Source organism: Phascolarctos cinereus, unplaced genomic scaffold (assembly GCF_003287225.1).
Source record: "Phascolarctos cinereus isolate Bilbo 61053 unplaced genomic scaffold, phaCin_HiC Scaffold_9;HRSCAF=440, whole genome shotgun sequence".
In the NCBI taxonomy this organism is placed as follows: Eukaryota; Metazoa; Chordata; class Mammalia; order Diprotodontia; family Phascolarctidae; genus Phascolarctos; species Phascolarctos cinereus.
This window is the reverse complement of record NW_027556402.1, coordinates 115,494,362-115,520,537: the sequence shown is the minus strand read 5'-3', so window position 1 is coordinate 115,520,537 and position 26,176 is coordinate 115,494,362. Positions and strand designations below refer to the sequence as shown.

At 38.5% G+C, this 26,176-nt stretch overlaps 1 protein-coding gene across 6 annotated transcripts in view; it reads left to right on the top strand.

Moving 5' to 3' along the window:
• Positions 1 to 26,176, top strand: part of IL15 (interleukin 15) — a 401,163-nt gene that overhangs the window by 370,317 nt on the left and 4,670 nt on the right. For 5 of the 6 annotated variants that reach the window (XM_020989847.2, XM_078148945.1, XM_020989845.2 and 2 more), the window contains 3 exons: positions 20,170 to 20,276; positions 22,399 to 22,486; positions 22,765 to 22,809. In XM_020989847.2, the coding sequence (XP_020845506.1) occupies positions 20,170 to 20,276; positions 22,399 to 22,486; positions 22,765 to 22,809 (240 nt within the window). Of the gene's footprint in view, positions 1 to 4,771; positions 5,553 to 20,169; positions 20,277 to 22,398; positions 22,487 to 22,764; positions 22,810 to 26,176 lie in introns of those variants that run through there. The other variant, XM_078148944.1, reaches the window with a different exon arrangement.

The following is a 26,176-nucleotide window of genomic DNA, read 5'->3' as shown; positions in this document are numbered from 1 at the left end:
TCTTTGCCAAAAATAATGTACTGTATCAATTGATTCAGCTTGGTCCTTCCAGGTATTTTAAAATTCCAGTCCTTATAATGGTCCTTCACACAGCCTCATCGTCTTCATCTGTAAAATGAAGCTAATAATTGCTAAAGCACCAGCCTTACATATTTCTTATGAGTTAATGTTTGTGGAGTGCTTGCAAATCTTCAAGAGCTACATACATGTCAGCCATCATTAGGTGTGAAACCCTAATTAAATTCTTGTTCTCAATTTTCTCATCTTGAAAAATGGATCAAATAATCTCCAAATCACTTTGAGCTCAAAAATTCAATGATGCTATATCCTCAGAAGGGTTGGACATTCTGGAAATATTTGTTGAAGTAGAAAGTGCTCTGGGCTTGGAGGCTGAAAATCAGAATTCAGTCTCATAGTTATTATTAGCAATGTGACTTTAGATATGTTACCTTTTCTTTCTTTTGGTCCTCTTTTTTAAACATTTTGATTCAACACAGAAGACATGTTCAAGAAAATACCCAAACAACTTTAGGAAGAGACCATTCCCCCCAAATGCTGATGCAAAACCACTTAACAAAATGGTTGTGACTGATGGTGCATGTCATCTTCCACTTTGGTATTTCACCATTTGCAATGATGTAGGAAATAATGTGTTTAAAATGCTTTGGAAATTTTAAAGCACTATATATATGGACATTATTATACTTTCATAATCTTGGATCAACATTGTCCATTGTATTTAGCCTGATTTTTTTTTTTTTGCCTGTTAATGCAGTCATCATTTATGCTATTGTGGTAATTATACAGTAGTGTTGTTTTGGCTCTGCCATCTGTCACTTTTTCCAATTCTTCACATATTTTGTTAATTTTTCACATTCATTGTTCACTATGGCATGATATTTCATTGCACTCATAGGCATAACTTCTTTAGTTGTTTCCCAATCATTGAGTAAATTGACTTGCATGTAAGGATGCAATGAGTAAAAAAAGTTAGCTCTTTCTTACTGTCTTGAACTTCTTTGTATAAATTTACTTAGTAATGGGACCACTGAAGCTGACTATTAAAAAGGTAGTGACTTTTTAATATAATTCCAAATTGTTTTTCAGAATGGTTAGAGAAATTCATTGCTCTACCAACAGTCATTTAGCATTCCTCTTTTCCACAACTTCTCTGATGCCAACATTTTCAGATGTTTAATTATCTCCATCAACTTAATGAGGATGAATTTCTACCTCAGAGTTGTTTTGATCTACGGTTTTCTCATGACGAGTGATTTTGAACATTTTTTCAGACAGCTGTTAATAGTTAATATCTCTTTTTTGGGGAAATTCTTTTGTTCATATTCTTCGACTATCTGTCTAACTTTTAATGGCTCTTAATCATATAAGTCAATGCCAGTTCCTTCTAGATTTTGTATATCAGGCTTTTGTCAAAGATATTTAATTCAAATACTTCCTCTCCCCTAAACCTGACCTTTTCTTCTTATTTTAGCTCCATTGATTTGTTTGTGAAAAAGACAGATATGGCCAGAAAAGACCATGTTCAGTACTGGAAATCCCATATTAGGAATGACATGTATAATCTTAGAGCCTCCAGAGGAGAGAAAAAAGAATGGTAAAGATCCTGTGTTTATGTAATTTGAGGATCATTTGAAGGCTAGGTGGATGTTTTGTCTGGAGAAGAAAAGACTTGGGGAACATGATAGCTATCTTTAAAACTCTGATGGACTATGATGTTGAGGCTGAATTAGATTCATTCTACTTTTCCTAAGGAGAGAACTAGGTGGAATAGTTGAGAATTTCTGGAAGGTCAATGTAGTCTTGATGTCAAGAAAAATTTCTTAACACTCGTCATTGTCCTCAAATGGAAAGAGCTTTCTGAGGATGTAGTAGAGTCTCCCTTTTTGTTGATCTTTAAACAAAGCCCAGGTGATTGTTTGCTAGGTATATTGTGGAAGGAATTCTTTTTGTGAGATGGATTGGATAATAGAACCTCTGAGGTCTCTTGTAAGTCTGAAATTCTGGGGTTCTATGAAAATGACCATTTTGTCTTTTGTAAATCTTCCCTAGATATGTTAGATTGTGAATTTCCCCCCTATTCACAATTGTAAGAAGTCTAACTATTTTCCTGATAAATTTTAATGGTGTTTTAAAAAATGCCACAAAACTCTTTTACTCATTTGGATTTATGGTGGTACATGTTTAGTAAGAGGCTGGTCTTTCACCAAGCTGATACTTTTCAAGTAATTTTGGATGATTGAGATTACAATCTGCTATAGAGGATGAGAGGGAATGTGATTTAAGTGCTCGTGTGGCGGAGTTGACCTTAGCAACAACAAGGGCCATCTCTTTGGCAGAGAATGGAGAGTGAGAGAGGATGTCCAGGGATTTTGAGGTGAAGAGACTGTGAGAAGAAAGAGCTCCTGTAAAATGGCCTTAGTTTTCCCCAGTAAAGTAAGAGAAAAGACTCTAAGATGGAGGATGGGAATGGGAAGATACAAGGGGCTTTGGATTAACTTTTGTGGGTAATAAGAGAGAGAATAGAATAAAAAGACTATCTTGATACAGTGAGAGCCCAGTTTGAGGTTGGATAATAAATGAATTTGTAATCTAGCTAATTAGCACCCTTATGAGACTTGCCCACCTACATTCAGCAACTAATGTCTAGGAGCAAGGGGGCAGATAGTGGGAATAATCCAAGACTGCGATTTGTCAAAAGAAAAGCAGCAATGTGACCAGGAGTCAAAGGATTGGAAGGTAGAGGACAAGATAGAGTTAAAGGGATTGGGAGAGAACAGTGAAGTAGAGTGTGGGTAATGACCTGAGAAAATATCAAACGGTGGAAGGATTGTAGGTCTCAAAGTGGGTGGAGAATAGGTTAAGGAGGGGCGGGGCATAGGGAAAGGTGGAATGATGGAAAGGTTTGGTTAGATAGGGATGGTCAAATAGGAATATCAGAGTTTCTAATTGGGAAAGTGAAACCCAGGTGGGGTTTATATGTATGGCCACCATCTGTGTGATATTATCCAGTATTTGGACTAAACACTATATTTCAGTATGGAATATTTGAAGTCCAGGGATTAAAATGCTGAGTAGTATATATTCATCAAACTTCTACCACTCACTATTTGAAGCTGTGCTCTTCCACCATTGAATGCCAGCAGAGGTGCAGGATACCTGTTATCCCAGGTAATTTGGATCTGTCTCATCTAGGGGTGTGCTGTTAAATATTTAACAACCAGCTCTCCAGAAAGGGGGTGAGGGGTAACTTACAGACATGACTAGGTTTTAAATTTAATCTGCAGTATTAACATTTTCTTCCTTGTTTTCTGAAGTCCATACAATCAACAGAACAATAAATCAAGCCCTGATTGGTAGTAATTCTGAGGTAGAAATGCTCATAGGAGCTGGCTCCAGCGCAGCCCTGGCTGATTCCATGCAGAGTGAGGAAAATCTGCCACAATTGGACCATCTAGTAAACTATAGCATTGTCCTTATTCAAGGTCCCCATCAGAACACCAGGTGCTTTTAGCCTACTCAGGAGATGTGTGGTAATAGCTTCCTTAGATGATTTCCATATTGCTGAAATACACTATGACACCTCCTCTTCCCCCACCCCCAACTCTAGTAGCTTCTGTTACCTCTGAGGTCAAATATAAAGTCCATTGTTTGGCATTAAAAGCTGTTTATACCCTGGCCTTTTCCTACCTTTCCAACCTTCTTAGATTCTGTACCACTGGGCATTCCATCATGTTGGCCTATGTCCTGTTTCTCACACATTACCCCCTATCTTTTAAATCAGACATGCATAACTTGGAAGTAGTTAGGGGGCAAAATTAAAATAGGCTTAACTTCTTCGGACTACAGATAAGTTTTTAGCAGCTCACTTTCCAAGTAAAGGTATAATTAATGATTAAACTATTTTGCAGTTAAACCGTATTTTTAAAAAGGGAAATTTTCAATTAATAATCAATTAATTATATTTATTTCTTAGGATTTTTATTTGTCATGAAATCATTACTCTTAGACTAGAGACAGAATGACCACGGTTGGTTGCCAAGGGTCGTGTGGCAAACAGGAGAAAGTGCACAGTAGCAACCCACCCGCCAAGTTACATGACAGCTACAATAGTGACTAGTGGAAGGCGGGTGAAGCAGGGCATCGACAGAGCACTGGTTACATATTTACTTTCTTTCACAATCTCTCCATTTTTTGCAGGCCACCTGAAATCCTTTGGCGGGCTGCATGCGGCCATACATTGTACAGGCCTGTTTTAAATTCTTACCCTTGCACAGTCTTTTCCCCATGGTTGGAATGCTTTCCCTCCCAAACTCTAAATTTTAGAATCACTGGCTTCCGTAAAGATACCTCATGCCTCATACCTCAAAGACCCCCTCCATGAGGTCTTTCCTATTTCATCCAGCTGCTAGTGACATTTCCTTTTAGGTTTTCCTTCATGTACTCTATTTATTGCATTTGTTCTGATTTATATGTATAGTCTTCCCCATTAGAATATAAGCTCCCCAAGAGCAGAAACTATTTTTCTTTGTATCTCTAGTTCTTACAGTGTCTGGCATAAAGAAAACATTTAATAAGTACATATTGATTGGTTGATTAAAATTTTCTGTGCCCCAATTAAACAGAAACCTTTCTAATTATAAATTCTGGAATTTCTAATTCTAATTCACAGTTGTTAAAAATCTAGCTTTCATTTTCCTGCTTACTTACATTTTCCTATTTCTTTATCCCTCCCAGATAAGAATATTCATTCTTTTCTGTATTAGACCAATAATTCTTTTCTATCTGGTTGGTACAGTGGAAAGAGAATTGGATGTGACGTCAGAGGACATAAGTTCAAGTCCCAGATCAGACAGTTTCTGCCATGGTTATAGTAATTTTCTATATCCAGGTCTCAGTTTTTTTGTCTGTAAAATTAATGGATTGAAAGTAATGAATTGTAAAGGACCCTTCCAGCTTCAAAACTCTGACCGTAGGAATGCTTCCCATAAAGCCCAAACTAATCCATCAGCCAGTAAGCTTTTATTCATGTATGTGCCAGGCACTGAACGTAGAAATACACTGAATGAAACAATCCTTATTCAGAAGGGAAGATAACAAGTATACATATAAAGAGAAAGAATGGAAAAAAGTAAAAGGTAATTTGAGAAGGAAAACACTAGCATTTCTGGGGAGGAGAAGAAAAAGCTTCATGTGGAAAGGAATGTTTGAGTGACATATTGGAGAAACAGAGGAATTATATGAGACTGAGCTATCTGCAGGAAGTACATTTGGGGCATGGGAGATGGCCAGGGCAAAAGCACAGAACCAAGAGATGGAATGAGGGGGAAAGCTAGGTGGTACAGTGGATAGAGCACTGGCCCTTATGTCAGGAGGACCAGAGTTCAAATCCGGCCTCAGACCCTGGGCGAGTCACTTAACCCCAATTTCCTTAAAAAAAAAAAAAGGGAGATGGTATGAGGAAAAGAGAAATGGACTGGCTGGCTGGGTCACAGAGTGTGAGAAGGGGAAGAACGTCCACTGAAGCTGGAAAGGTAAGTTGGCACAAGATTGTGGAGGGCTTTAAAATCAAAATGGAGAAGAGCTATTAAAGTGTTTTTGAGCAACAAAATAACACAGATTGGAATTTAGGAGAAATCATTTTCATAACAGTTTTAACATTTGGACTGGAAGACAGACTTGAGGCTTCAAGAGCAATGAGGAGGCCATTATCATAATCTAGGTGAAAGGTGATAAGGTCTTGAACTAAGGTGGTAGCTCTGTGATGGTATGGGGGTGGAAAGCATAAGATCTGGCAGCTAATTGGATGTATGGAGTCAGGGAAAGAAAGAATAGTTGAGGATAACACCTTGGTTACAAACCTAGGAGACTAGAAGAATGGAGGAGCCTCCCACCAAAACGGAGAAGTTTGGGGAATGAGAGGGCTTAGGGGGCAAGATAATGAATTCTGTTTTGGAAATGTTGAATTTGAGGTACCTCCAAGATAATCAGTTTGAAATGTTCAATAGGCAATTTGTAATGGGAGACTCAAGCTCAAGGGAGAGACTTTGATTGGACAGCCGCCTGTAAGTCATCTGCATAAATATACTAATTAGATCTATTGGAACTGATGAGGTCACTAAAAATGAGAGCGTAGAGAGAGAAGGGTTGGCTTATGCATGTTGCAGAGGGTTTCTTACATTTCTACATATTTCCCCACTGAGTAATCAGATGTGAAACTGACAGATTGCCAAGCATAAGTTCCCCTTTCTCCTGTACTATCTTTCTAGTTTGATCTCTTGCTGGAATTTGGACCCAGCTTTTCTTGCCCATAAATGCATGATGTGTGTATGTGTATGATTTTAATCTCTTTATGCCCTTACTTCTGATTCCTTTCAGGTGTTCAAATATTTACAACTAGATCCAGGAATAATTTGCTTTGTTTATATGGACAAGCCAATTCAATCTCCATCATTCATTCACATTGACATACACAGTTAATTCAATCTCTCTAACTCTGAAAATGAAATAGAGTGGAAAAGGCACTGAAGTTGAATCCTGGCTGCCACTTTTGTGACTTTGAATGAGTCACTTCACTTTTCTGGGCCTCAGTTTCTTCATCTGTCAAATGGGGGCATTGTTTTATATTCTCCAGAGACACACTTAGTTCATGACCCTGTAATTCAGAAAAGTTCCCTCTACCTTTCTGATCCTTTTACCCCCATCTTTGCTGTTTTACAGAAGTTAAAGGCACAGTGCTAAATTGAATGGGAAAAACAGAGTAGGAACATGTCTCCAGAGGCTTTTTTAATATCAAGAAGCTGGCATCTGTCGCTTAAACTGAAACCACTTTTCTAAGCTTGTCATAAATGGAAGCAGAAAAATCACAGTTTAGCATTGAGTATGACTAAACTTTCCATACCCTTTGGCATAGCAATTCACTTACTGGGAATATTTTTTAGAGAAGTCAGAGACAGAAAAAAATGTGTTTTTCATGTATACTATACATATATATACACACACACACACTTATATATGTATATATGTATGTAGTATGTGTGTGTATACACGTGTAATTAGGCATATAATATAAATGCTCAGGGATTAGAGCACTGGACCTAGAGTTTGGAAGACACAAGTTCAAATCCAGCCTTAGAAACTTAGTAGTTGTGTGACCCTGGGTAAGTCATTTAACCATTATTTGCCTTAATCTACTGGAGAAGGAAATGGCAAATCACTCCAGTATTTTTACTGAGAACACCTCATGGACAGTATTGGTTTGCTATGGTCCACTGGGTCACAAAGAGTTGGACATAAATGACCACCAATACACACACACACACACACACACATATATATATATATATATATATATATAAAAGCATGATATCTTCAATAATATAAAACATACACACACATAATTATATGTGATATCAATATATTGCATGTGTGCAATATATTAAAACATGTTTACATGCGTGTCTACACATGTAAAACACCTTTGCACCTTTGCATATGTTAGTCTGTATATGCACACACATATACATCTGTTTGTATGTCTGTATATTAATAGCAGTCATCTTTGTGGTTGAAAAGATCTAGAAATAAAAGAGGTGTCCATTGAATGGGGAGTGGCTGACAAAACAATGGCATGTGAAGGCAATGGAATGATTTAATGAAACAAGAAATGACAAATATGAGGAAATTTACAGAAACATGAGAAAATTTGTGTAAATGAATGCAAAGTGAAAGTAGAATCAGCAAAAACAAGAAAGAAACCAACCCCGACTTTGTGGGTGTAAATGAGATCACTAACAGGAATTTGAACTCTGTGTTGCTGAAAAGCTAATGAAAGTCCTAAAAAACAGAGAGAGAACCATGGCTCCCCCTCCCTTCAGAGAGGTGAGAGACAAATAGGACAGGTTACTGTATATATCATCAGCTGGAATTGCCAAATGGAGTGGTTTTATTTACTTGTTCTTTTTCACAAGGCAGGATTTCATCTGCAGGGGGTGGAGTCTGAAATGACTTTGCTATCAACTTTGGGAAGACAGAAGGCATCAATAAAATACATTTTTTAAAATAAGATCACTTAAAATAGAGTAGGGTTAAAAATGGTATGACAACTTAGAACATATGGTAGATCTTAATATCTTAATAGACTGGTGGATTCTCTGAGAAATAGAATGTCCTAGATAGAACATAAAAATATAGGAGAGGCACAAGGGGTGGGGGGGAACAGTAAAATTGAAAATTTGGGGGTTTTTTTGGTATCCCTGCAAGTGAAAATAGAAAGATGCCATCTAGCAAACAAAAAGAAACCAAGTGAGAGGATGGTAACTGGAGATTGGCTGAACCAATTTTGGTACATGGAGGTAATGCAGTATTCCTATACCATTAGACAGAGCAAACATGAAGAATTAGTGAAATAGAGTAAAGTAAGCAGAACCAGGGAAACAATATAATCAATAATGTGACATGTAAATGAAAAGGACAAAAAAAGCTGAATGTTGTATAATTTTAATAACTAAATTGAGCTCTAGAGAAGAGAAGCATTTTCTTCCTTTCATCTCAGGACTGGCCGACTATGAGTGAGGAATATTGTCCAAGTTGTCAGTTGTATCTAATGTGTTGATTAGTTTGCTGAAATGATTTTTTTTCTTTTTAAAAAAAATATTTATTTCAAGAAATGCCTTTTTTGCATAGAATAGGGAAGGATATAGCTAGAAATATGTATTATAAAAATAAAAAAGTATTATTTCTTTTCCAATTTATTTTTTTAATTATCAAGCATTTATTTTTTCTCCCCTCCACTTCTCCACCTCTCTCCCCCTGCAAAAAAAAAGAAAGAAGAAAAAACATTTGTACTAAATAAGCATTGACAAGTAGAAAAGTTCTGATATTTGTCATGATGAAAAATATAACTGATTCTTATTTCGTCACTTCCCTATCATTTCATTGGTTCTCTGAAACATGGTTGATAATTGTGTTGATTGCATTAAGACTTTCAAAATTGTTTTTATAATGTTAATGCCATAGTAGATTATGGTTCTGCTCAATTTACTCAAATTTGTACAAGTCATTACAGTTTCTCTGACACCATCTTTCTTAACTTCTTAAGGCACAATAGTATTCCATTATAGTCATATGCTCTAATTTGTTCCACTATTCCCCAATTGATGGGTACCCCTGCTTAGTTTCCAGTTGTTTTCTGTAACAAGGAAAGCTGCTATAGTTTTATACTCATGGGTCTTTTTCCTCTTTCTTTCATCTCTAGAGGATTCACTTCTTGTAACGGTATTGCTAAGTCATGGGATATGTGCAATTTATTCACTTTTGGAACATAATTTCAGATTAATCTCTACATAGTTATATCAATTCAAAATTCTAACAACGTATCCCTATGCCTGTTTTCCCAAAGCACCAGCAATATTAGTCATTAGAAACACTCTTCCTTGATACATTTCCTACTCACTCTGGTCTCTGCTCTATTTCTCTAGAATTCTTTCATGGACACTCTATAACATCTATAGCTAAAGGGATTTGGAGAGGTTGAGATTCCACAGGTAGCTTCTGTGTAGCCAGAAAAAGGAGGAACTTTTTTTTGTTAGTCTTTGAATCAAAAGCATCCAAAAGCAGCAAAAGTGTGCGTCTTGTTTAGCTTGCTACCTAAGGACAATGAAAAAAATTGACTTTTTCAATGGTTAAGATGCAGTTGCCAAAAACAACGTGGTTATTGCTTTGCAAATCACTGTAATCTATGATAATTTTCATGGGATTTCATCGTTTCTAGGATAGTCCTTTCTAGTCCTAGGTTAGTACTTTCGTTTTCCTGGCAAGAGACGCAGTAGACCTAGTGGGTCAAGTGTAGTATTGGACAGACCCAGAGCCAAGAAAACCGTGGCTTAGAGTCCACCTCAGACACTTAATAGTTGTTAGCAAGTGAATCAATAAGCATTTTTTAAGGGCCTGTTGCATGCCAAGCTCTGTGTTATGCTCTGGGGATACAAAGAAAGGCAAAAGATAGTTCCTGCCCTCCAGTTACGATCTAATGGGGGAGACAACCTGCAACCACGTGCAAACAAAATACAGACAAGATGAATAGGAGACAATCAACCATGGAAAGGGACTGGTTTAAAGGGGCATGAGGAAAGGCTTTTCATAAAAGGTGGGATTTTACCTGGGATTGAAGGAAGTGAGGGAAACCAGGAGGTAGAGATAGGGAGAGAGAGAGAAGATACCAGGCATGGAGGACAGCCAATAGAAATGCAAGGAATCAGGAGAGTGTCTTGTGCCAGGAACAGCAAGGAAACCATTGTTTCTGGATAAAAGGGTACTAGGATTGGGGGTAGGATGGCTTTGAATGTCAAACAAAATTTTTATTTGATCCTGGAACTATTAGGGAGCCATTGGAGTTGATGGAAAAGGGAGGTGGAGGGGGCAGAGCCAAGATGGCAGAGTGAAAGCAGCAACTTGCTTGAGCTGTCCCCCAGACCCCTCCAAATACCTATAAAAATGGCTCTAAACAAATTCTAAGGCAGCAGAACCCACAAAAAAGACAGAATGAAACAAATTTCCAGCCCAAGACAACCTGGATCAGAAAGGTATATTGCAACGGGCTGGGAGCTGAGCACAGGGCAGTGTGGGCGTGCAGGCCACAGCTAACCTGGAGCAGGCCTCAGAGGACTGAATTGCAGGTAACTGTGGCAGTTTCCAGACTCCTCAATCCTCAAATGCCAAAGACAACTTAGAAGGTCAGTGGGAAAAGTCTGTTTCTGCGGTGCTGAGAGAGGAAGGTGGGGTCTCAGTTCTAATTCCCTAAGAACATGGCACTGCCGTGGGCAGCTGCTTCCCAAGCTTCTGGCCCATAGACTGAGGGGGAATCGAGTGTCTGATCAGAGGGGGATTGCAGGGATCTCTCTGCTGGTGCTGAGGCAGGAATCTCTTGCTTTGCCAGTGCTTGGATCTGGGTCACAGTTCTGGACGGTGGTCCTGGAGTGAGGAAGAGCGCTGGCACGGTGGAGCTTGTAGTGGCTGTGGACAGGAAACCTTTCTCACAGTTCCAGGACAGAAAGGAGTACTTGTGGTCACTAATAGACCACAGCACAGGCCAGGAAAGGAGTAAACACCTGCACCCTTATCATACCACCTTGCAAGAACTGAAAATTTACAGGTCCTACAAGTATCTCTGAAAACAGCTATATAAAACCCCAAGCTTGGGACAGTACATTCTCCACATTGGAAGCAGACTCTTACCTTAACAAGAGTTTAAAACTCAAGTAATTGGCCAGGATCATGAGCAAACAGTGCAAAAAGAGTCAGACTATATTATCTTACTTTGGTGACAAAAAAGATCAAAATATACAATCAGAAGAAGACAACAAAGAGCTCCTATATCTAAAGCCTCCAAGAAAAATATGAATCAGTCCCAGGCCTTGGAAGAGCTCAAAAGGGATTTTGAGAAGCAAGTAAGAGAAGTAGAGGAAAAACTGAGAGTGATGCAAGAAAATCATGAAAAACAAGTCAACAGCTTGCTAAAGGAGACCCAAAAAAATACTGAAGAAAATAACACCTTAAAAAATAGCCTAACCCAAATGGCAAAAGAGGTCCAAAAAGCCAATGAGGAGAAAATGCCCTAAAAAGAAAAATTGGCCAAATGGAAAAGGAAGTCCAAAAGATTACTGAAGAAAATACTTCCTTAAAAATTAGAATAGAGCAATCGGAAGCTAGTGACTTTATGAGAAATCAAGACACTGTAAACCAAATCCAAGAGAATGAAAAATTAGAAAAAATGTGAAATATCTCATTGGAAAAACAACTGACCTGGAAAATAGATCCAGGAGAGAGAATTTAAAAATTATTGGACTATCTGAAAGCCATGATCAAAAAAAGAGCCTAGACATCATCTTTCAAGAAATTATCAAGGAAAACTGCCCTGATATAGTAGAACCAGAGGTCAAAATAGAAATGGAAAGAATCTACCAATCTCTTCCTGAAAGAGGTCCCCAAAGGAAAACTCCTAGGAATATTGTAGCCAAATTCCAGAGTTCCCAGGTCAAGGAGAAAATATTACAAGCTGCCAGAAGAAACAATTCAAGTACTGTGGAAACACAATCAGGATAACACATTACATTAAGGGACCACAGGGCATGGAATATAGTATTGCGGAGGGCAAAGGACATAGGATTACAACCAAGAATCACCCAGCAAAACTGAATGTAATTCTTCAGGGGAAAAATGGTCATTCAGTGAAATAGAGGACTTTCAAGCATTCTTGATGAAAAGACCAGAGCTGAATAGAAAATTTGACTTTCAAATACAAGACTCAAGTGGAACATGAAGAGGTAAACAGGAAAGAGAAATCATAAGAGACTTATTAAGATTGAACTGTTTACATTCCTGCATGGAAAGATGATATTTATAACTCATGAGACCTTTGTCAGTATTAGGGTAGTTGGAGGAAAAAAATTATATGTATAGATAGATAGAGGGCACAGGGTGAGTTGAAGATTAAGGGGTCATATCTGGAGAATAAAATTAAGGGATGAGAGAGGATTATATTCAGAGAAGAAAGGGAGAGGTAGAATGGGGTAAATTATCTCACAAAAAAAGAAAAGAAAATGTTCTTACAGTGGAGGGGAAATGGGGGAAGGTGAGAGGGAATGAGTGAATCTTATTCTCATAGGATTTGGCTTAAGGAGGGAATAACATACACCTTCAATTGGGTAAGGAAATCTATCTTACACAGGAAAATAGGGGGAGAAGGGGACGAGAGAGGAGGGCAGATTGGGAAAGGGGGTAATCAGAAGCAAATACTTCTGAGGAGGGACAGGGTCAAAAGAAAGAATAGAATAAATGGGAGGGCAGGATAGGATTAAGGGAAATAGAGTTAGTTTTTCACAACATGTCTACTATGGAAGTGTTTTGCATAACTGCACATGTACAACCTATATTGAGTTGCTTGCCTTTTCAATGAGGGTGGGTGGGGAGAGAGGAAGGGAGAAGATTTGAAATCTAAAGTTTTAAAAACATATGTTAAAAAAAATGTTTTCACATGCTACTGGGAAATAAGAAATACAGGAAATGGGGTACAGAAGTCTATCCTGCCCTACAGGAAAATAGAAGGGGAAGGGGATAAGAGAAGGGGGGAAGAGATAGAAGAGAGGACAGACTAGGGGAAGGATATTCAGAATGCATGCCATCTTGGGGTGGGGGGAGGGGTGAGATGGGGTGAAAATTTGGAACTCAAAATCTTGTGGAAGTAAATATTGAAAACTGAAAATAAATTTGTATGTGCATATATATATATATGTGTGTGTGTGTGTATACATATATATATACATATATATACATATATATATACATATATATACATATATATACATATATATACATATATATACATATATATACATATATACATATATATATACATATATACATATATATACATATATATACATATATATATGTATATATATGTATTTAAAGTGAAAAGGGAGGTGGATATGGTCAGATTTGCACTTTAGAAAAGTTACTTTGACAGTGGTGTGGAGGAAGGACAGGCTTAAAGCAGAGAAGACCAACCACCAGGGGTTAAGGTGATAAAGGCCTGCATTAGGGTAGTGATTGTGTCAGGGGAGAGAAGGGAGTTTAGATGTTACAGAGGTAAAATTGGCAGGACCTGGCAACAGATTGTACATAGGAAATGAGAGAGAGATTGAGAGAGAAGACAAGGGTGCACCTAGATTGTGAACCTGGGTGACTAGGAGGATGGTGGAAAGTTAGGATGAGGGAAGCATCTGGGAGGAAAGATAATGAATTCTGTTTGGACATGTTGACTTTAAGATGTCTACAGGACATCCAGCTACAGATGCAAGTCTAGAGTGTAGGAGAGACTGGATAGGTTAGGCCTGGATAAATAATTTAAGAAACATCAGTATAGAGGTGATAATTAGATCTGTGGCAGCTTGTGGGATCAAGTGAAAAGGCGAAGAGGCCAGCACAGAACCTCCTTGGGGTTTTCCATAGAGTTCGTGGGCATAACATGGGTGAAGATCCAGAAAAAGAGACCGAGTGTTCAGATAGGCAAGAGGAGACAAAAACCTAGAGAAAAGGGAGTATCAAGGAGAAGTGGGTCATCAACTGTGTCATATGCTATAGAGAGTCAAGAAGAATGATTAATGAAAAATGGCCATTTGATCTGGCAATTAAAAGATCAATGATAACTGAAGAGAGCAATTTCAGTTGAATGTAGCAGTCAGAAGCCAGACTGTGAATTGAGTGAGAAGAAAGGAAATGGAGGCATTGATTACAGGTGGCTTTCTTAAGGAGTTTAGCCACAAAAGGGAGGAGAATTATGGGATGATTGCTAGTGGGAATGTATGGATCAAATCAGGGTTTTTTTTGAGGTCAGGGAAGACATGGGTATGTTTGTAGGTAATAAGCAAAGTGCCAGCAGACAAGAAGGGATTGGAGATAAGTGAGAGAGTGGAAATGATAGGGGGGACAATCTTATGGAGAAGACAGTGTGGAAGGAGATCCCTTGTGTGTATAGATAGGTTTGCCTTGGTAATGAGAAGAGCCCATCTCTTCTTGTGAGTCACGTGAAGGAGCAGACAATGGTCAAAATGATCTTAGTGATGTGAAATGGAGAGAGAAAAAGGAGCTCTTGGTGAATAGCTTCAGTTTCTCAGTGAAATATGAGCAAGGTTCTCAGCTGAGACGACAGTAGGAGAGGGAACTACAGAAGGTCTAAGGAGAGATGAAAAAGTTGGAAAGTCACTTTTGTGAGTGCGATAGTGGGTTAATTAGGGAGGCATGAAAGAATTTGCTTGTCACAATGATTTTCTCCATCTTCAGTGAACAGTATTTGTATAAGTAGGAGCAAAGACAGTGGGTATGGCTTGGCAGGACAGGATGGGTGATAGACTAATTAGGCCAGGGACTAGAGAAAAGAGGAGATTGTAGAACTGAACCAGTCCAGCAAGGGGTGAGGATGGGAAAGATAGGAGAGTAGAGCTAGCATAAGGGCAATGGATGGGGAGAGAAATGAGACATTGAGGGTTTGGAGGTCATGGTGAGGGTGAAGAACATGGCTTAGGGAATAACAATAGATTATAATCATAAAATGGAATTTCAGAGTTCCTGAACATAGAACTAGGTGGTGGCAAGAGCATATTCATGTCAAAGTGGGGTGGGGTAGAGGGATAGATCATATGAAATAAATTGAGGAACCATGGGAGTACAGTGTTTGAAGGAATATCAATATGCATATTTAAGTCTCCTTGTATAAGGCAGGAGTTCAAGAACAGAGAAAGACTATGAGTCAGACAGTAACCTCATTGAGGAAATAAGAGGAGTGTCTTGGAGGTTGGTAGAAAACAGCTACCCAAATTCTGATTGGGTGCTACATATGGATTGAGTATACCCCAAAGGAGGAGAAGTTACTGAGTGATGGTGGCAGAGGGAGAGCCTGGATGTTGTAATATGGAGCAAGGAGTATTCCATCTCCTCTACCATGACCAGACAGTCAGAGGAATAAGAGAAAGTGCAACCAGCGCTGGAAGAGGTGGCCAAGGAAGGCTGTGTCATCAGGAGGAGTCGGTCTCAATGAGAGCCGAAAGATGGACAATATGGTCTGGATGATGACTGCAGTAGGTTCAGAACTGGGAAATGTAGGTTGGTTGGTTGTCCTTTGTTCTAGAAGAGTCAAGTTATAATGCGGCCAACTGTGGCTGATCAGACCAATACAAGCTCAGAATGCTCTACCACAGGTCAAGCACCAATAGTCCAAAGTTCTGAAGAGAGATCCTGCAAGTGTCCTTGTATTGCTTCTTCTGACCACTGTGTGAGTGCTTGCCCTGTGTGAGTTCTCCATAAAATAGTCTTTTAGGCAAAAGTATATTTGGCATTCGAACAACGTGGCCAGCCCATCAGAGTTATGCTCTCTATAGCAGAGAAGGTAGCTTATTAATCGTTGATGAATGAATTCAGACAGGTTGTCAACACTGACTTTGACCTTTAGGTGGAGTCAGTTAAACTCTATGGATCTCAGTTTCCTCATCTGTAAAAGGAGGGCATTGGACTTGATGACTTCTAAGGTCTCTTCCAGCTTAAATCTAGGATTCTGTCAGTTGCTCTGTGTGGGCATAGCCTTCAAGAACTCAGGATTATTATACGCCAAGGAAATCTGCAAGTTTCCAGGTATGCCAAAACAGTCAAATAGCAGTCTGTGATAACAAAGACTTAGAAACAGAGTGTATGCCCATCAATTAGGGAATGGCTGTTAAAAAAAAAGTAGTATATGAATGTATTATTATCTTGCCACCTTGGAATCCCTCTATCCTGATTGGCAGTTACCTTTCCTAGATCATTATTTCAGGAAAGCCCCAGCTGCCCCTTCTCACTTTATTCCCTGCTCTCTGCCCTTCTCTTCCTCTCAGACTTTTCTGGAACCATGATTGAATCAACTCTGTAATGTTCTTTCAAAACACTCATCATTCCTGTAACTTTTTGGATGAGAATACATCTCCTTGATTTTTGTATGATATGTTGTACCCCTATTTGAATGTAAACTCCCAGATGTCAGGAACTGGCTTTACTTTTGTGTTTGTATTCCCAGCACTTAGGGCAGCACTGCTTGGCTTATTGTATGCACTTAATGTTGTTGTGGCTTTTTTTTTCCCATTCATTCAAACATAGACCCATTGTTTTACATGCCCGAAGATTGTGGATGCATCACAGCATATATTTCCTCATCCTCCCAATTTAGCTTCCCAGCCCACTGAAGTGGTTAGCAGCAGTAGCAAATACTGTCCTCCACAAGTTTTGTCCTCTGAAAGCTTGTTAAAACCAGTTGAAAGAGATATGTGTGCCCTGGAGCAAAATTTTCAGCAAACAGAATTTAGTGCAATTCTGTTCACATCTCTTCACCTGCCCTTAGCAAGCTGTCATAGGTTTAGCCTGGTTGCTTATGATAATGGCAGCCCACCATGGAGGAAATTAGGCAGAGAAAAAAAAATAACCTTGCATTATCATCCTCAACATTGGGGATTGGGGAGTATGTGTAAAGAAATATTATGAGCTGAATTTGACAACAATTATTTAGCACAGGTGGCTGGTTGTGAAGCTTAAATGCGTTAATCTATGTGAAAGCATCTTCATAAGAGCAAAGCAGTTTAAAATTATGAGCTGTTATTATTATGAGCAATCAGGGTTTTGTCCAAGAAGAAAAATAGCTGTGTGGTTGCTGAGAAAAACACTCTAGGAGAGCTGGCCAGAGCTATGATATAATCCTACCAGCAAGATTTTCCTGGGGTCATCTAGCCATGTTTTTCTTGAAGCTTTACATAGCCTGAAGATAAAACAGCCACATTATCGCCATATAACAGGGCTATACCCAAAAGGGAGAGGGTTACAATTCTTCCCCATCCTTTCCTCTACCTGATTTCAGGGACATCTGAATATCTCTATCAGATACAGAGTGGCTGAGGACAGGAATTATATTGGCATAGTTCTTTTTGCAAGGGGGAACATAATAAATACTTGTTGATAATCAGGATGCCTAGCATACCCAAACGTGCCCTTATAACCACTCCCATGTTACTGAGAGTTCTAGGTTAATCATTTTAAGTGAAAGTTGATTTGCTTCTATGTGTCTTCTTTTATTGTCAATTAAATTCATTCTAAGTAATTTCCATGAATTTAATAGGTGGCTCTCTAAAAGCATTTCTAATCCATTCTTTGGCATTCTCACATTTGGAGACAATTATGCTTAAATTTTTTTTTGTAAATTGTATAAATTACAGTTAGAAATCTTTCACAGAGTTGAGATTTGTAAATTCAAAAGAGACAAAGCAGATGTGTATAGGTAGTTACTACCATGAAAACATAAAGAAATAAAAATTTTAATTTAAGGTAAAGCATGGGGCCACACCTATGGATAGCTGCTATCATAGATTTAAATGTATTCTTAAAATAACAAAGAAAATTAGAGTAAATAGTGATCAATAGCAATTATAGTAACTGTGGACTTTTTTTTTCCTCTTAAGACTTGCTCCAAGTGGTATTTTATCCTAAAAGTAATATGCAAACAAATCGGCATTTAATATTTATACTATTATTTTACATGATATTGTTTAACATGTAAGGTGTAATTGAGAGACAAAGTCTTATGCTATCTCATCTCTCAGTTACCTAACTTTCTTTGCCTGTTTAGATAGGCACCATTATTTGCCTGGAGGCAGACTTCTGAATTGTAGGAATCACGCTTAAGAAAAGTTAAATAGTTTAAAAAGGGTGTATGCTGTGAAAAATTAACTCTATCACATGATGACAAATGACATATTTTATCACAAGATTGACAGGACCAGACCTATGATTTATGGGTAAAGGATCTCCTAGATAAGGAAACTCTCTCTACCAATGCAATCATTCCTTTCTGTGCAACTTATAGTCATAACTTATTCTAGGCATAAGTTAAATTTGGCATTCTTATGTCAACACCTGTCTACCTGCTTTTAGTTACACTAACCCTAACTGGCTTCTTTAGATGCTACTGGGTTCATAGAGTGTCAGCATAAGCTACTAGATAAATCCACCATAAATACAAATTTCAACTACGCAAGTAACAAAAAGAGACGATTTTTGTGTGATTTTTACACAATCTCTCCTTAGTTTCATGGCCTGAATTGTTCATTTTCAGGGCAAATGTATTAAAAGTAAAACAAACTTGTACTCATGGAAGACTGCAATACTTAGATTATTAGGTTTTCAAACTTTCTGACCGTTATTTTCACTGGAACAAAAATAAATGTAGAAAATTTGTCAATTTTAATTTATGCCTAGAATAAGGTATGACTTTAAGTTGAAGAGAGCGTCTGAGGCTGGATTTATACTCAGGCCTTCTTGACTCCAGCTCCAGCGCTCTATCCACTGCACCATGTGGCTGCCGCTTGGTCACGTATGGCTGAAGGCTTTGGACCTGACCTAGGACTCATCACTTACCATCTGATTTAGGAAGGCACTTGTGTTTCACTGAGCCTTAGTTTCCTTATCTTTAAATGAAGATAATGAGATTTGCAGAACATTCTGAGGAATAAATTAGATAATGTGTGTCAAATTTGCTAGGATTTTCTAAGTACCTACTATGAGAGTTTTTGTTTTTAAATTCCATCAGACCTTTAAAACATAGAAGACCACATGGACTCTCAGCCATCAGGGAGGGCGGTATTGTACAGTTGAAAGGATATTGGGTTTTGGAGACCTGCCTGCAATCTAAACTGTGTTCCTTCATATCTCTGTGACCTTGGGGAAATCACTTAACTTCTCTAGGCCTCAGTCTCCCATTTTGTAAAAGGAGGGGGTTGGATGGATTTTTAGGGTCCCTTCCAGGGCCAGATCTATGAATGTTGGATTACCTGTATGCAAATTATGTGCTTTGGAAATCAGTTATTTGTAAAATCCAGTTGCTTCTAGAGTGAAAGTGTTACCGTTGACCCCAGCAGAGTATAATTTTGAAAATTCAAGTCTTATAAGCAAATGAAGGAATACATGAATGAGTGGATGTGTTACTAGTAACTTGGGGGTTGTTTATGTGCTTTCTAATGCCTCTTAGGAGACTGCTGGGTGCCATGGTGGGTAGAGCTGTGGGCCTGCAGTGAGGAAGACTTGAATTTATTTTTATTTGTTTTGGCTAGGCAATGGGGTTAAGTGACTTGACCAGGGTCACACATTTAGTAAGTGTTATGTGTCTGAGGGCGAAGTTGAACTCAGGTCCTCCTGAATCCAGGGCTGGTGTTCTATCTACTGTGCCACTTGGCTGCCCCCAAGACTTGAGTTTAAATGTAGCCACAGGCACTTACTGTGTGACCCTAGGTAAGTCACTTGTCTGCCTCAGTTTCTTCAACTATAAAAAGGAGATAATAAAATACCTACCTCGTAAGGTTGTTGTAAGGTTCAAATGGGTTGATAATTTGTAAAGTGTTTGGCATATAGTAGGAACTTAATAAATCCTTCCTATTAGTGCCAATAAATTGAATGAATGATAATAGATTATGAAAAATAGCTACTTTGTGTACAGAAATAAAGTGGTTAATTATTAGCCATTGCAGAGAACCTTTCAAAGAATGAACACTGCCTAAATAACCTTCGTCTAATTATGTTTTTCAGAAATCAAACTTAAGAAGCACACAGATCCAGTATTACCTGTGCCTCATTTTAAATAGCCATTTTTTCAGTTTTTTGACTGAAGTTGGAACACATTTCTTCATCCTCAGGTAACAGACTCTGTGATCATGACTACATGCAGAAATGGTTGGCTCAGCTTTCTCAAATTCTGGGCATTTTGGTATAAAAGTATGGTTTAAAGGGAATTGATTTCCTTCCTTTGACTATGTCTGGGATGAAGGGATATGGTGTGTGTGTGTGTGTGTGTGGCTGTGAATCTAGACCTGTGATTTCATCCTCATGAAGAAAACCCAGTGGGGAAATACCCTCTATCAGAGCACATCTGGTGGGCCCTCCATCCAAATCTTCCTAACTAAGGTGACCTTTCATCCTCTATACCAGAGGTGTCAAACTCGGGCCAGTGGCAGGCCTCACACAGCTGGCAAAATTCCAGTTCCCAAGTGGGCCCCAATCAAATTAAAACAGTTGGAAAGTATTGAACTAAATACATAAAAATACACCCCTGATAATATTATTTAATGCGTAGTTTTCTAAATCGATATGTAGCCTGCAGGAGTCCCTTTCTATTGGAATTTGTTTGACATTCCTGCTCTAGACTGTGTCACTTCTCATGATTATGTTTATCCCCAAATAAGTTGGACCCCCTTGGTATTTTCTTCCTGCCTGGCTTCTAGCATACATATTCTTAAAGAATCCATCTCCTGGTTTTGTTTTGTTTTTTTTGGGGGGGTGAGGCAGAATGGAAATGAGGGAAATTAGCAGTATAGTGTAGTGGATAATTAGCCAGCCAGGAAACTCTGGGTTCAAGTCCTGTCTCTGACACACACTTGCTCTTTGACCTTGGGCAAGTCACCTAAACTTCCAGTACCCCTGGAAACTCTCTAAAGACTCAAAGTTACAGAGGAGCTGATGATCTGCATTGATAGAAGATTCCTCTCTGGAAACTCCCAATATCAATGAGAGTACAAAAGAAAGAAAGTCTAATTATGTTTTTTCTTGCTACATACTCATTTATCCCTGAAGATTACTCACTCTGTGTTTTTCCCCCTTCCTTTTTCTTCCTTACTTTTGTTGTTTCCAAAAGTATTTCTTATTTCGTCTTCTGCCTCTAAGGCTTCTCCTAGGGTGGCATATTCCCTAACCCGAAAATCTGACAGCCCATTTTACCCTGAAACAAACATCACCAGAAGAGCAATGGACTCAGATTTTAGAGAGAAAGTGATAGGCTGTCATCTCTCATTCCTTCTGCCAAGGCAGAATGGCATTAAGCTAGACTCCTCTGTAGAAAATTCCTTAAAATCAGCTGTTACTCCTGCTTCTTTTATCATAGATTTCCAGCTAAAAGGCACCTCAGAGGCCATTTAACCTAGCCACTTTTTTTACAGATGAAGCACCTGAGGTCCAGGAAAAAAATTAACTGACCTTGGCCAAGGTCACACAGGTGACTCACATTCAAAATGTATAGGTCTTTCCACTTGAGCCTTTCTACGTCTTAAAGGGAATGGGTACATCATTTGGTCACTGCCTCTTTGTATTGAAACTCAGGCCTGACTAAATCTGAATGGGTGATTTTAAAACTTCTGGTAGACCAGCATTGGTGCTATCTATAAAAGATGGATTTGTCAAGTAGATTTAATGGTGAGCTCATGGTCTAAGGGAGTGTGTTTAACTTGCTTAAAAGAGCAAATTATTTTTAAGAGCACTTACTTGGCAATGCTATGAAAATAGATGTTTGCTGTTGTTTTTGTTCAGTTGTATTAGTCATGTCTGACTCTTCATGACCCCACGTGGGGTTTTCTCAGCAAAGATACTAGAATGGTTTGCCATTTCTTTCTCTAGCTCATTTTACAAATGAGGAAATTGAGGCAAACAAGGTAGAGTGACTTGTCCAGGGTCATACAGCTAGGAATTATCTGAAACCAAATTTGAACTCAAAAGATAAGTCATCCTGACTCCAGACCCGACACTCTATCTACCATGCCATGTAATTGCCCTATGAAAACAACAATAACAAAAATGAGTTTTAGCTTTTCATTGGGCAAGAGGTCTTGTCAAATGCATTTGATTTTATTATTCATACTTGTGACTCATCAGCGCCTGTGTGATTTTATTTGAGCCTATGATCCTCTGATTGCATGTTCTCTTCCTATTAGTAGCTAATACTAGAATCATGCTGGTGCAGAAAAGCCTCATAATTTGGTTTTGTTTCAGCTGTATCAGTGCCCATCTGCCTAAAACCGAAGCTTCTCACTGGCAGGATGTCATGAAGGATTTGAAACACATTCAATTTCTCATCCAAGTAAGTACTGATTTTCCCATCCTCTCCCTGGGTTAACCATCTTCACCTGAATAACACTGGAAAGTCACTGGGAGTCCTTTTATCTGGGTAGTAGATGGATGAAGCTGGTACATGGCCCAAACATGGGAATGTATGGGCTCCATTAAACAGGTTTCAGCTAATTGGCAAATAAATAATCTTCCTTTCATTTTTTAAAAAATCCTGATGTTTAATTTCAATTATTTTTTAGATGTTTTCGTCCTCTAACTTTTCATGTATATAATTTTCTTTCCTTTTAGTCCTTAGATATAGACACCATTCTGTATACTGAAAGTAATGCCCATGTAAGTATATTCGCCACATTTTTTTTGCCATAATTATTGTGTTGTTCAATTTTCTTAGAATCACAGAATATTAGCCCTGGAAGGGACCAAACCATATGAAGGTCATATGAAAGAACTGGAATGTTCTTAGCCTAGAGAAGATTTGGGGGAGAGGGGAGGGCATGACAGCTGTCTTCATGAATTAAAAGCTGTCATGTAGAAGAGGGACTAGCTTTGCTCAGCTTGACCCCAGAGAACAGAATTAGGTATAATGGGTGAACTTGCAGATAAGCATATGTGACTTCCATAGAAGGCAAAACCCCTTAATAATTAAAGATGTCTAAAGGTGGAATGGGCAACTTTGAGGAATAATTAATGAGTTTGCCATTATTGAAGTTTGACCGTCAGAGGCTAGATGACTTCTGAGTCCATCCAAGTCCCTTTCCCCCACTCTCCTTGAGACCCTGATATTCTGTGATTCTATGACAGAGATTATACAATTCAAACCCCTTATTCTTCAAGGCCTAGTGGTATGAAATGTAGTGAGTTAAGGTTATGAATAGGCAAAAACTTGGGTCTCCTGATTCTCTCCCTTCACCCAGAAAACTATCACCCCAGAGCTGGCTTAGAAAAAAAAAAACTCGTTTTTGTATGTCTCTTGAATGTACCCTTGGGTATATAATTAAGGCCCCTGTAGACCTGCCCTCTTCTCTGTGACAGATGCTGGCCTACTTCTCCGTGGATCTGTGTCCAGGGCCAGTTCATGCTGAGTTCACTTTCCTGAGCAGATTGAGAAGAAACAGACTTAAAGAATTTGACTTGCTTCCTCTGAGAAGCCAGAAAAGGAGACTGATCTTCCAGGACTTATAATGAATTTGGCTGAAGTTATAGAATTCATATCTCACTTTTCAATGTGTTCCTTTGGGTTCAGCAAATTTTTAAATTAAAATATTGTGAAAAGGTCTCCATGGACTTCTTGCTGACAGGATAAAAAACAAACAACCCTCTCCCTCCAAACAAAACAAATAAACGTATATATCAGTGTGCCAAGGACCTTTGATTATAACACCAATGCAAATCAAAATGTCTCAGGTAGATACCTGAGTTTCAGATTTATATGTTATTAAAATATAATATATAATTATATATTCATAATTTATTTCTATATTTAAATGTGTTATATATTAATATAATTATATATAAAATATGATTTATAATATATTTATGTTGTATGTATTATACCATAATATATATACATTCTACTACATATACAACATATATTATATATAATATGTGTATATATTATAATATCATAATAGTAACATCGCAGATAGGACCTTGTATGTCAACTAGTCCAGTCTTCTCATTTTACAGATCAGGAAACTGAGACACAGAGGGAGTAATAGGACTTTCACTTGGTCACACAGCTAATTAGTGTCAGGAACAGAATCTGAATCTAGTCTTTCTGACTCCAGGCCTAGCCCCATATTTGTTATACTATGCTGCCTTTTTCAGAAAGAAACTGGGAAAGCCAGAAAAAGAAAAAAAGAAACACATGTCAAACCAAAGTAAGATCTTTTTGTGGACTTTTTTCTTTGTGATAGAAGGAAAAATAGAAGTCATTGTTAGAAAACATATTAAGGGCAGGCAAATTATATTACCAGTTATCTTCCATAGAATTCCACAGCTGACACAGCCAGGCCTTCATTATGTACCCACATCAACTCTCCTGTTTTCTGTAAATTGAGTGAATGTATGCATTAATAAGATGGTTTCTCCCTCTCTTGCAAATAAAATAAGAAATCCTGCCTATTACCAGTTGTATGAACCAAGCAACAAATCTGTAAAACTGATTACTTTTCTCAAAAGCCTAAAAGAAATACTTTGACCTTGTTTAATTGGACTGAAATTAAACTGAGGCACATCTGATTTCTCCCATGTTTCTGGGTATAAAAACAAGGTCTTTCTTTCCTTTTCCTTTATTCACTAGAAGACATTGTGTTAGTGAGTTAATTTTTTTTTGGGGGGGTGAGGCAATTGGGGTTAGTTAAGTGTCTTGCCCAGAGTCACCCAGCTATTGAGTGTTACGTGTCTGAGGCCAGATTTGAACTCAGGTCCTTCTGACTACAGGGCCAGTGCTCTATCCACTGCTCCACCTACCTGCCCTTATGATTCAATTTTTGATTGGACTTTCCATCAACAGTATCCTAATCAGAATCTTTTTGGCAATGTCAATCTTGGCCAACACCAGGAACGTGGCTTTTTTTTTTTTTAATATAGTTACCAATTCGGAGCCACTTGCAAAAATTTCAGAAAAAGGTCCTCATTACTTGGAGAATGAGTCGATCTCTCATCTCCCAGCCAACTAGAGTCTGCATGGAGAAAGTATAAAAGTATAAGGCAAGCCAGACTTAGGGCAAGGGAGATGACCATGCAGACTACATGAATAATTAACCATCAACAAGCTGAGAAATTGATTTTTAGTAGCTCTTGCAAATCTCAAGGGCTTAGTTGAGGCGGATTTTGCTTGTTTAGACATTCTTCCTGGAATGAGCCAGACCATTGAACAGGCACTGTGGCTTCCAGCATTTTCTGTCTGTACCTTTCTGTCTGCAGTCTTTCCCCTTCTAAAATCAAAACCACTTTCTAAGGATTAGTAGTTAAAAAGAAACCTTCCATTTACGTAAATGCCTTATACCTTTTCAAGGCACTTCCAACAAAGCATGTCATGAGAGCCTTCCAATATCTCTGACAGGTGGGTAGGAGGCACTCTCTATTTTGCCAGTAGGGAAAGAGACCCTTGGTTCAAATCCTGCGTCTGACTCTGTGACCAGAGGCAAATCGCTTCACCTGTAAAATGGCGAGACAAATAGATGACATGATCTCCGAGGTCCCTTCCAGATTTAAGTCATTGAACCTAGGAAATTGCATAGAGAGATTTCATATAATTATAAGTTTAGTTACTTGCCTAAGGTCAGACAGGTAATGAATGGTAGAGCCAAGATTCATACCCAGGACCTCTGACTCCAGTTTTAGCCCTTTCCCCCAAATGAACACAAGAAATATTTCTTAATGATTAGAGTAGTCCAAAATGAATGACGACCCACTGGCTGCTTCCAGACATGAGGAGTTGCATTAGAAAGGGATGGAACTCTTCATGTAGAGGTCCTCCTGCCTTCCTCTTCATGTGGGATGTTATAGAAAGGGATTCCCATTCAGATCCAGGTTGTCTCTGAGGTTCCTTCTAAATATAAAATTCCAAGAGGATAAGAGGGGTTTAGACTATATGACTTCTTCCAACTTTAAATCCTATGATTCTCTCAAGGGACTGGTTAAAGGGAGAGTCATTAAGAGAACTTGAACCAGATGCAGGTCTGCTAGTGCAAAA